Here is a 12,491-nt window from a genome sequence, read left to right as displayed (position 1 = left end):
CTGTTGTGTTTCTGGAATCTTAACAATTATATGCCTATGTGTAGATTTGTTTTGATCAAGGCTATTTGGAGTCCTATATGCCTCAGGCATCTGTATGTCAAACTCTTTTCCCCTGCTTGGGACGTTTTCTGCCATTATTTCTGAGAAGAGATTTTTTATGTCATCTCTCTCTCCTGTTTCTTCATTGACTCCAATCAGTCTTATGTTATTCTTCTTTGCATCATCTAGCAGCTGCTGGATTGATTTCTCATGTTCCCTTATAATTTTGAAGTAATTTTTCTTTTCCTGGTCTCTTATTGCAATCTTATCTTCTATATCTGAAATTCTGTTCTCACATTGGCTCATTCTGCTGTGTAGGCTTTCAATGGAGTTTTTCATGTCCTGGAAATCTATTTGGATCTGTTTTATGGATTCCATTTGTTTCTTATGTTGGGATTTCTTCATGTTCCTCAGCTTCTCTCTAGATTTATTAATCATGTCTTGCAGTAGGGGCACAATTTCTCCTGTTATCTGAGAAATTATTTCTGATTTCATTTTTTCCAGATCCCCTTTTGTTGCCAGTTCAATGGGTCCAGGTTGTTGAGTATCAGAGTGTTCCATCTCATTTCCCTTTGGGGTTGCTGTAGGTGATCTGGAAGTCTGGTTTTGGGACTTATTTATGTGTTTTCTCATTTTGACTGGGGCAGGGGGCTGTTAACGCCTGCACGGATTACCTCCTCTGAGCTGGGTGAGGTGGGACAGGGGCTGGGAGCAGCGGTAGGGATGGTGGTCCAAAAGCCCTTTCCTGTGGGCTGGGAGCAGTGGGAGGGATGGTGGTCAGGAAGCCCCTTCCTCTGTACCAGGAACAGTGGGATGGTGGCTCAGAAGCCTCTCCCTCTGGGCAGCAAGTGGTGGGAGGGATGGTGGCCTGGAAGCCCCTTCCTCTGGGCCAGGAGCAGCAGGATAGAAGGTGGCCCAAAAGCCCTTTCCTCTGGGCTGGGAGCAGTGAGAGGGATGGTGACTGGGAAGCCCCTTCCTCTGGACCAGGAGCAGTGGGACAGTGGCTCAGAAGCCCCTACTTCTGGGCCAGGAACAGCAGAACTCAGTACCTTGGTCTGGTGGTCTGGTGTCCTCTGCATCTTTGTAGTGTGGAACCAGGTGGCTGCCTGTCTGCAGCGGGGTGATTCAGTGTCTTCCGCATGACTCAGGACCGCTGTAGGGCGTGCACAGATCTGCCTGTCTGCAGTGGGCTGATTCTGCATGTTCTGTGCAACTCAGGACCTTGGTAGGGCATGGGCAGATGTGCCTTTCTGCAGCGGGCTGATTCGGCATGCTCTGTGAAACTTAGGACCTCCGTAGTGAGTGAACAGACCTGCCTGTCTGCTGTGAGGTGATTTGGTGCTTTCTGCATGACCCCTTTGTACCTTTCAACCAGCTCATGAGTAAAGCAAATTAATCATCTCTATCTCTACAAAAGCATCTACCTAGAGAAAAATGATTGGTAGTTATAGTCACATATTGGAAATTTGAAAAAAGTAGAATTTCTGACTTTTATTATCCAGTATTTTATAATATGCAGCCTGTTTATGTTTTGAGAACTTATTTTAAATTTATAAAACATACTCTTTCTGAATTTTTCTCAAATATAATAATTATTAATATTTACCACTATTTCCTTTTTAACTTTTGATGATAGAGAGTTAAGTTCCGAGTACCTATAATGTACATATTATTAAACTAAATATAATCTGAAAAAATAAACTTTACATCAAAGAACATAAAATCAATGACAACATAACATAAATAATATATGTATTGAATTATCAAAATGCCAGGAATTCAAACCCAACTTGAAAGTAATTAATAACTGACCTGTTTTGAAGACATCTTCATTGTTATTTATAATTTTTTATAAAATAGTTATAATAAAATTATGCAATAGATGTCCATAGTCAGTAGAAATTTGAAAGAACTGGTCTTTTAAACCTCACTCTATTGTAAAAATCACAGCTTATTACTTTCCTATTATAAGAAACTATCCAAGAGTAGTTTATTCTCTCTTTAAGCAACATGGAGACATTCCCTTTGATATGAAAGTGTAAATAATACTTGCAGAGCTTGAAAATATTGGAAGATCTTTGTGCTGCAATATATTTTTTCTCCTTCTTCAAGAAGGGTTTTTGGCCTGTGAGGTACTGGATTGGTTGATGAAGGTGACACTGATAAACTCTAAAAGTACTTTCCTGGTGGTGCTTGTTTCATGCCTTCAGTTTTTAAAGACTGACTGTAAAATATTTTTCAAAGATTATACAAAATAATCATCTTTAATATTAATTCAACTTTTTATATATGAAAATCTCTAGTGAGTATGGGCTAGAACAGGAGAGAAATTAGAGGGAGTTAGTAAATTTCCAACAGAAAGCTGAGCACATACAAGGCATATACAATATATGCAAGAATTTAATGTGTAAATCAATGAGTCCTAGGAAATAAGACATTAGAGAAAGACTTCTTTACTCACAGCTCTGCATGCTGAGGCCAAACCACATGCACTGATCAAATCTGGCTGGTTTTCTGTTTATAGCTGATAAGGATTTGAGGCACCCTCCCTATGGCTTACCCAACAGCACCAGCTCTGGGTACTGTGTTTAAAGACCAGGAACTCTGCCTTGTTTGTGCACGTGTGTATGTTCCATTGTGTTCCTTATTGCTTTCCTCATGAATGATCTGTTCCCTCTTAGATGTAAGCTGTGGTGAGAACCTCTTTATGTCAAGTGCTCCTTCTTCATGGTCATCTGCAATCCAAGGATGGTATGATGACAGAAGAAATTTTATCTTCAATGTAGGGCCAAAGACACCTAGTGCAATAACTGGATGCTATACCCAAGTAAGAAAAACCAATGAATTATCCTCTGTCCCAAATAACCTAACAGAAAATCCTGTCTAAATTTTGATTGATTCCAAAATGACATTTGAGGGAAAATTTTCTGTGGATGTAGAGCAGTTTCAGCATTTTTGGGGTATTTGAACTATCATTTCTTAATAGCCTGTAGGCTCTTGGTAAAGAAATACATTTTGGATTTCTTTAATAATCTAAAAGAATAAAGGAGTGAATATAGAGTGAAATGTAATATTTTTAATTTTTTCATTAGATTCAATAATTTAACTATATATAAGGCACATAGAAGCAGAGTACCTTGTGACATTCTTTTTGTTACATTTATATTCCTCTATATGCTCTCATATCTTCCCTTGTGAGTGTGCAGGTTGCTTGATACTCCTTTTTCCATATTGGATGTGGAATTGCCCACTGTCCTAACAACCAAACTTTAGGATACTTTATGGTTTGCCATTACTGTCCTGTGTAAGTATATATTTTAGAGTTTACCATCAATAATACCAAAAGCAATTTAATATTCTTCATATAAGAAAAAAAACACAAAGCATATTTTAGAAAAGGGTGAGAAATAAATGTTTAGAAAGGTTTTATAATATGGAGGCTATTTATCCAAATTCTTAGAAAGATGAGTTTCTCAGTTACAAGGATAATATTCAGAAGCTCTTTCCTTTTGACTAAAATAATTTGTTTTCCCTCAATTGCTGGTATGTAGACTCAGGATTAACCTGTGAGATCCATGCAGTGTGTAGTTTTCTAGATTTTCATTGTCTAAATCACACAGTAGAAAATGAAATGTTGTGTTAGACCAACGCAAATGAGTAATGACTCATTTTAGTGATTCTACTAGCTCCTATTCCAATGTTCATACTCTTGTTTAATTAAATTGTTACTTTTTTCATTAAGAAATAATGAAATCTTTTAAATAGTTTTATAAAATTTTATATTTCAAAACTCAAAAAATATAACTCCTTAAACTTTTGCATCTCAGAATTTATTACAAAATTCTCTGAAGAATACATTAATTCAGCTCTTGATTTATAGCCAGAAATCCATCCTTTCTCAAAACATGTTTAAACTTTCCTCAAAAATATTCTACTGATGTAATGAATATATATTAACAATCTATTTGTTAGTTTTAATTTATTTTCCATACATGAAATTTTTTACCATTAGTGGCACAGGGTCTCACAGAACCAAGCAAGCCTCTTTTTCTCTCTCCCTCCCTCTCTCTCTCTCTCTCTCTCTCTCTCTCTCTCTCTCTTTCTCTCTCTCTCTGTCTTGAGACAGGGTCTCACTTTGTAGTTCATGTTGGCCTTGAACTAATGATATATACCAGGTTGGCCTTGAACTCGTGGGGATCCTCTTTCCTCAACTTCCCAAAAGGGTAGGATTACAGGGGTGCACCACTACACCCAGCTACTAAGCTTCTTACATGATTCACTTTGAGACTGTAGATAAGCCAGATGTGGAGTTTCAGTTTTAGAATTTTTGACTTCATTTTTCAGCAAGTTTTATTGTTGCTAAATAAAAGGAATTGAAAAACCCTATCAGAATAATTTAAGTGCCTACTTGGCCAAAAGATGAGTACATCTGGAGTCTGGAATCTGAAGTGAGAGTTGAATGGAAAATAAAGGAAAAGAGAGAGAACTTCTACAATACCTTCACATTTATTTCACAATTTTATTTTTTTTCTTAAATTCTTTTATTGGTACATTGTAGGTATACAACACATTTACATTTCTCATTGGAACTTGTACCTTTACATGATGCATCCTGGTTCTTATTTTTTCCCCATTCCTAGCCCTCCCTTCACCCCCTCCACCCTTCCCTATTTACAAAGACTTTATTTCCATTTTTTCCATTTCTCAGCATTTGTCCTTTCCCTTCTTTCCTTTCCCCTGCCCCTCCAACTACCCCTACCCTTTTGGACCTTTTCTTCCTATTTTGCATTCTCAATTATTCATTCTAATCATTGGTACATTTTAGGTATACAGTATAATGACATTCATCATTGGAAATTTGCGCCTTTACATAATCTCTCTTGGTTCTTATTTTTCACCCTTGCCCAGCCCTCCCTTCAACCCCTCCATTCCTCCCTATTTACAAAGATTTTGTTCCTATTTTTCCGTTTTCTCACATTAATACCATTCCCTTCTTTTCTTTCCCCTAACCCTCCCACTTCGTTCCCCTTTGCACCTTTTCTTCCTATTTCACAATACCTATTATATGTTTTAGTCCTTATTTATACTTTCAGTTTCTCACAGCACAGAAACTATTCAGTATTTATACGTGTGTCCTATTTATTTCACTAAAGAGTATTGCCTCAATGTGCATCCATTTAGGCATAATCTTCTCTAATTTATTTTTTATGTCTGAGTAGTACTCCATTTCATAAAAAAAAAAAACACAACTTTTTTATTCAGTCCCAGCTGATAGGCATTTGGGCTGTTTCACAAACTGTGCTGCTATGAACATGGGTGCACATGTATCACTGTGGTATGATTCTTTGAATTCTTTGGGGAATATCCCCAGCAGGGGAATAGCAGGGTCAAATGGGACTTCCAGTCCTAGTTCTTTGAGGAATCTCCATACTGATTTCCACAGTGGTTGCACCAGTCTACACTCCCACCAGCAGTGGAACAGGATTCCTCTTTCTCCACAGCCCCACCAGCATTTGTTATTGGTTGATCTCTTGATAGAAACCATTCTTTCTGAAGTGAGGTGGAATCTCAGCACTGTTTTCATTTGCATCTCTCAAATGGCCAGTGATGTTAAACATTTTTTCATGTATTTATTTGCCATTTCTACTTCTGTGTCTGATTAAGGTATGTTCATTTCAGATGCCCATTTTTGGATTGGGTCTTTAAATTTGGGAGGTCTGATCTTTTTCAGTTCTTTATAGATTCAAGATAGTAGGCCTTTGTCTGAGGAAAAGCAGGTAAAGATTTTTTCCCACATTGTGGGTTGCCTCTTCTCACTGCTGGTGGTTTCTCTTGCTGTGTAGAAGCTTTTTAATAAGAAGAGATCCCACTTGTTGATTGTGCCAGTTCACGGGCAACTGAAGTTTTGTTCATGAAACCTTTTCCTACACCGATGTCTTCAAGAGTTCTACCTAACCTCTGTTCCAGCCGGTTCAGTGTTTCTATTTTAAAATTTAGATCTTTAATCTATTTCAATTTTGGATCAGTGCATGGTGAGAGATATAGGTCTAGTTTTAATCTTTGGCAAGTTGAAACCCAATTTTTCCAGCCCCATTTATTAAAGAAGCTCTCTTTCCTTCAGTGAGGGTGTTTGGCTCCTTTATCAAAGGTGAGATGGCTGAGTGTGTCTGGAGTTGTTTCTGCATCTCCTAATCTGTTCCACTGGTCCTCAGGTCTGTTTCTTTGCCAGTACCATGCTGTATTATCACAGTAGCTTTGTAGTATAGTTGCACCTCCTGCCATATCTCTGTTGGGTAGAATTGCTTTTGCTATTCTGGATCTCTTCTTGTTCCAAATGAATTTTTGGATTGTTTTCTCAAGGTACATGAGGTATGTTGCTGGGATCTCAATTGGAATTGCATTAAATCTATATAGTAGTTTTGGAAGTATGGTCATTTTCACTATATTAATCCTTCCTGCCTAGGAGCAGGGGATGTCTGTCCATTTTCTGATATCATCTTCAATCCCTCTTTTCAGAGTGCTATAGTTTTCAGAGAACTGATCTTTGATTTCTTCCATTAGGTTGATTCCTAGGTATTTCAATTTTTTGGATGCTATTGTGAAAGGAATTATATGCCCTATTTCTTTCTCAGTGAGCCTGTCATTTGTGTAGAGGAAAGCTATTGATTTTTGTGTGTTGACTTTGTAACCATCTACTTGATTGAATTTGGTTATTAAGTCTAGAAGACTTTTGGTGGAGTTCTTGGGGTCTTCTATATAGAGTATCATGTCATCTGCAAGTAATGACAATTTGACTTCTTCATTTCCTATCTTTACTCCTTTTATTTCTTTCTCTTGTCTAATTGCTATGGCTAATGTTTCCAAATCTATATTGAACAAGAGTGGTGGTAGTGGACACGCTTGTCTTGTTCCTGATTTTAGTGTGGCGAATTTCAGTTTTTGACCATTTAGTATGATATTGGCTGTTGGTTTTTCATAGATGACTTCTATCAGTTTGAGGTAGAGACCATCTATTCCAATTTTTGTAGGGTTTTAATCATAAATGCATGTTGGATTTTTTCAAATGCTTTTTCTGCATCTATGGAGATAATCACATGGTTTTTGTCCTTGGCTCTATTGATATAGTGTATTACATTGATTGATTTGCATATATTGAACCATCCCTGCATCCCTGGGATGAATCCCACTTGATCGAGGTGTATGATCTTCTTGATGATTTTCTGCATTCTATTTGCCAGTATCTTATTAAGGATTTTTGCATCTATGTTCATTAGTGAGTTGGCCTATAGTTCTCCTTTTCATTTGGGTCTTTCTCTGCTTTGGGAATCAAGGTGATGCTTAGTTGCAGGGATGAATTTCGGAGTATTGCTTCCCTTTTAATTTCATTGAACAGTTTAAACAATAGTAGCAGTAGTTCCTCTCTAAATGTTTTGTAGAATTCAGCAGTGAAGCCATCAGGGCCTGGGCTTTTCTTAGTTGACAAGTCTTTTATTACGTTTTCAATTTAATTGGTTGATATTGCGTTGTTCAGAATTTTTAGGTCTTCTTCATTCAACTTTGGTAATTCATATGTATCTAGGAATCTGTCCATTTCTTCTGTGTTGTCCATCTTATTGGCGTATAGGTTCTGGAAGGAGGCATTGATGATCCTCTGGGTTTCTGCTGGGTCTGTTGTCATTTCATCCTTTTCCTTCCTAATTGCATGGATTTGGGCCTTTTCTTTCCTTTTTCTGATAAGGTTGGCTAAGGGTTTGTCAAGTTTGTTGATTCTTTCAAAGAACCAATTCTTGGCTTCATTGATCTTTTGTATCATTCTCTTAGTCTCCATTGCATTGATTTCTCCTCTGATCTTTATAATTTCCACCCTTGTATGAGCTTTGGGTTTGTCCTGCTCTTCTCTTCAGTAGCTTGAGGCTGAGCATCAGGTTGTTTAATTGGGCTCATTCTGTTTTCCTAATATGCATATTCACTGCTATGAATTTCCCTCATAAGACTGCTTTCATTGTGTCCCATAGATTCTGATATGTTGTATTGTCATTGCCATTTAATTGAAGGAACTCTCTGATTTCTTCTTTAATTTCCTCTGTGACCCATTGGTTATTCAGAAGTGTGTTGTTCAATTTTGACATGTTTATGAAATTTTTTCAGTTTCTTTTGCTATTCATCTCAAATTTCAGTGCCCTATGGTCTGATAATATACAGGGGATAACTTCAATTCCTTTGCACTTACTTAAACATATTCTATGTGTGAGTATGTGGTCTATTTTGGAGAATGACCCATATGTAGCTGAGAAATATGTGTATTCTGATTTTGTGGGGTGGAAGACTCTGTAAACATCTGTTATGTTCATTTGTTCAAGAGTTTGATTGAGTTCTAGTATTGCATTACTTATTTTTAGTCTAGTTGATCTATCTATTTGTGACAGTGGGGTGTTGAGGTCCCCCACTACAATTGTATTAGTGCATAGATGGCTTTTCATGTCCGTTAGTATTTGTTTTATATAGTTGGGCACACTAGTGTTTGGTGCATAGTTATTTATGAGTGTCATCTCTTCCTCTTGGCTTCTTCCCTTTACAAGGATGTATTGTCCTTCTTCATCTCTCTTAATCAGTGTTGGTTTGAAATCTATTTGAACTGCAAAGAGGGTAGCTACTCCCGCTTTTTTTCCGGTTCCCATTGCATGGAATATTGTTTTCCACCCTTTAACTTTCAGTCTATGAGTTTCCTTTTGAATTAAGTGTGTTTCTTGTATGCAGCATATTGTTGGATTTTGCTTTTGACCCATTCTGCCAGTCTATTTCTTTTGACTGGTGAATTGAGACCATTAACATTGATGATTATAACTGAAACATATTGACTTGTCATTGCCATGACATTTTCTTTTTGTTGGGTTCTTCCCCTTTACATTGAATTTCTTGTCATGCCAGATGGGTTCCTTCTGCTTTGCTTGCTGGTGTTGTGATCCTCAATATCTGTTCCTAGGATATTGTGTAAAATTCTTTGGAATGCTGGTTTGGTATTCATGGAGTTCCTAAAATGCTCTTTGTCATGAAAGTATCTTATTTCTCCATCAATTTTGAAAGATGGTTTTGAAGGGTACATCAATCTGGGATGGAGGGTGTTTTCCTTTAGGGCTTGGAATATGTCACTCCAAGCTCTTCTTGCCTTGATGGTTTGTGTTGAGAAGTCTGCTGTGATTCTGATGGGCTTCATTTGTATGTGATTTGTTTCTTTTCTCTACCTGTTTGTAGAACTTTGTTCTGTGGTGTTTCTGGAATCTTAACAATTATATGACTCTGTGTAGATTTTTTTGATCAAGGCTATTTGGAGTCCTATATGCCTCACTTATCTGTATGTCAAGTTCTTTTCCCCTGCTTGGGAAGTTTTCTGCCATTACATCTGTGAGGATACTTTTTATGTCATCTGCACTCTCTCCTGTTTCTTCTTTGACTCTAATCAGTATTATGTTATTCTTCTTTGCATCATCTAGCAGCTGCTGGATTGATTTCTCATGTTCCCTTATAATTTTGAAGCAATTTTTCTTTTCCTGGTCATTAATTGCAATCTTATCTTCTATGTCTGAAATTCTGTCCTCACCTTAGCTCATTCTGGTGTGTAGATTTTGAATGGAATTTTTCATCTCTTGGAAATCTATGTGCATCTGTTTTATGGATTCCATTTGTTTCCTATGTTTGGATTCCATCATGTTCCTGAGCTCCTCTCTAGATTTATTAATCATGTCTTGCACTAGGTGTACAATCTCTGCTGAAATAATCTGAGAAATTATTTCTGATTTCATTTTTCCCAGATCCCCTTTTGTTGCCATTTCAGGGTGTCCAGGTGGTTGAGTATTGGGGTGTTCCATCTCATTTCCCTTTGGGGTTGCTATATGTGATCAGAAAGTCAGGTTTTGAGACTTATTTACATGTCTTCTAATTTCAACGGGGAGGGGGGTGTGCTGTTGGTGCCTGTGCAGCTCATGTCCTCTGAGCTGGGAGAGGTGGGACAGGATCCAGGAGCAGGAGGGTTGGTGGCCCGGAAGCCCCTTCCTCTGGGCCAGGATTGGTAGGACAGAGGCTCAGAAGCCCCTTCCTCTGGCCCAGGAGCAGCAGAAAGGATGGCAGCCCAAAGCCCTTTCCTCTGGGCCTGGAGTGTCAGGAGGGATGATGGCTGGGAAGCCCCTTTCTCTGGGCTGGGAGTTGCAGGCTAGATGACAGCCCAGAAGCCTCTTCCTCTGGACCAGGAGCAGTCTATTTCACAATTTTATAGCTGCTCACACATTCTGTGAGGATTTCTATGTTTCTATATTTATATATACCAGCCCTACCTTTGGCTCTTGCCCCATTTGGTGCAACCAAGAATTTGACTCCCCTGTATGTTCAGATGATAATGATCAATAGCATTCCAAACATAAGGAGGTACAATCTGGGCATTGTAAGATCAGTACACTGTATAGACTGTTGTTAATAAAATCTTTTCATTTCTAAATAATATTTCTATTTTTATAAACATAAAAATCTCATACACTCACACACCTCCTTTAGACATTTCCAAATCTGCCTAAATACATACTCTTTCAAAAACATACACCAAAAATTCCTGAAAATTGTCACTCCCACTTAAAAGTCAAAATTTTACTGCCGCTTTACTTACACTGCTTCATCTTTTAGAATTTTTTTTCATTTTTAAAAACAAAATTAAATTTCAAAGGAAGTACTAATTACTTTTTCTACCGTATCTCTCTGTCTTCTAGAATTATCTCCTTTCTCTTCAAGGAATATGTTTTATCCTTAGTAATCTCCTTATAGTGTGCTGTCTTAGCAATTTGACTAAGTCTGTTGTGAAATTAAGAAGCCCTAGCCACATTGATACATACACGGAAAACTTAGGCTAATTATCCTAATTCAGTTATATATGTTCTGAGATTATGATTAAGCAAAGAAATGAATCTGTAAATTATTATTTTACTCTGTACTGTCATTTGAATACACTGGGAATGTGAGATTTTTGTTTCATTTTGTTTTGTTTTGGTACTGGGGATGGATCTCGGGACCTTGTACTTGCGAGGCAGGCTGTGGAACCACTGAGCTAAATCCCCAGCCCCTAGATTTTTAATTATTTGAAATATTAAAAAAAAACCCCTATACATAGTGATTGTGATAAGTGTAACCTAAGCAGGAAAGTTCAGAATAATAAATTTGACATGTTGTCTTTCAACTTTCAGTGATAATAATGCAACAAGATGATATGCCCCTTACAAGCAAGGAGCCCCTTGTGCCAGTTGCCCTGGCCACTGTGAGGATGGGCTGTGCAGTAAGGTTTTTTTTCCTAATTTTATTTTATTGGTACATTTAAGGTATACAGTATAATGGCATTCATCATTGGGAATTTGCACCTTTACATAATCTCTCTTGGTTCTTATTTTTCCCCCTTCCCCTGCCCTCCCTTCAACCCCTCCATCGCTCCCTATTTACAAAGACTTTGTTTCCATTTTCTCATATTAATTCCTATCCTTCTTTCCTTTCACCTACCCTTCCCACTTCCCTTCACCCTTTGCCCCTTTTCTTCGTATTTCACATTATCTATTATACCTTTTATTTCTTATTTTACATTCAGTTTCTCATAATAGAGAAGCTATTTGGCATTTATGCATGTGTGTCCTATTTATTTCACTTAAGAGTATTGCCTCAATGTGCATCCATTTAGCTATAAACTTCTCTAATTGCTCATTTTTTGTGGCTGAGTAGTACTCCATTTTATTAAAAAAACACATTTTCTTTATCCAGTCTCCAGTTGATGGGCATTTGGGCTGTTTCCAAGTTTTAGCTATTACAAACTGTGCTGCTATGAACATGGGTGCATATATATCACTGTGATATGATTCTTTTAATTCTTTGGGGAAGATATCCAGCAGGGAAATAGCTGAATCAAGTGGTACTTCCAGTCCTAGTTCTTTGAGGTATCTCCATACTGATTTCCACAGTGGTTGCACCAGTCAACACTCCTACCAGCAGTGGAGCAGTGTTCCTCTTTCCGCACAGCCCCACCAGCATTTGTTATTGGTTGTTTTCATGATAGCAGCCATTCATTCTGGGGTGAGGTGGAATTTCAGCTTTGTTTTCATTTGCATCTCTCTAATGACCAGTGATGTTGAACCTTTTTTTTATGTTTATTTGCTATTTCTACTTCTTTGTCTGAGATGTATCTATTCCTTTTCAATGCCCATTTTTGGATTGAGTCTTTAAATTTGGGAGGTCTGACTTTTTAAATTTCTTTATTGATTCTAGATAGTAGACCATTGTCTGAAGGACAGCTGGTGAAAATTTTTTCCCACATTGTGGGTTATCTCTTCACACTGTTGATGGTTTCTCTGGCTGCGCAGAAGCTTTTTAGTAAGAGGAGATCTCACTTGTTGATTGTGCTAGTTCACAGGCAACTGAGATTTTGTTCA

At 37.6% G+C, this 12,491-nt stretch overlaps 2 protein-coding genes across 6 annotated transcripts in view; both read left to right on the top strand.

Moving 5' to 3' along the window:
- LOC101720340 (cysteine-rich secretory protein 3-like) overlaps positions 1–12,491 on the top strand; it is a 77,020-nt gene that overhangs the window by 30,290 nt on the left and 34,239 nt on the right. The window contains exon 4 of one of the 5 annotated variants that reach the window (XR_015441574.1): positions 11,265–11,353. The exons of 2 other annotated variants lie outside the window; for them this stretch is intronic. Coding sequence is in view for 1 of the 3 variants with exons in the window: in XM_021252585.2 (XP_021108244.2) it covers positions 2,721–2,726 (6 nt within the window). In the remaining 2 variants the exon portion in view is untranslated. Of the gene's footprint in view, positions 1–2,720; positions 2,866–11,264; positions 11,354–12,491 lie in introns of those variants that run through there. 2 more of the 5 variants (XR_002392283.2, XM_021252585.2) reach the window with 2 other exon arrangements.
- Positions 11,334–12,491, top strand: part of LOC101719771 (cysteine-rich secretory protein 3-like) — a 93,917-nt gene continuing 92,759 nt past the window's right edge. Inside the window, exon 1 of the mRNA XM_087188135.1 lies at positions 11,334–11,358. The gene's annotated coding sequence lies outside the window, so the exon portion shown is untranslated. The remainder of the gene's footprint in view (positions 11,359–12,491) is intronic.

The sequence above is a fragment of the Heterocephalus glaber genome, unplaced genomic scaffold, assembly GCF_053883595.1.
Source record: "Heterocephalus glaber isolate CG9 unplaced genomic scaffold, H.glaber_assembly_v1.0 deba00001523, whole genome shotgun sequence".
Classification (NCBI taxonomy): Eukaryota; Metazoa; Chordata; class Mammalia; order Rodentia; family Bathyergidae; genus Heterocephalus; species Heterocephalus glaber.
This window is presented reverse-complemented; position numbering and strand designations above follow the sequence as displayed.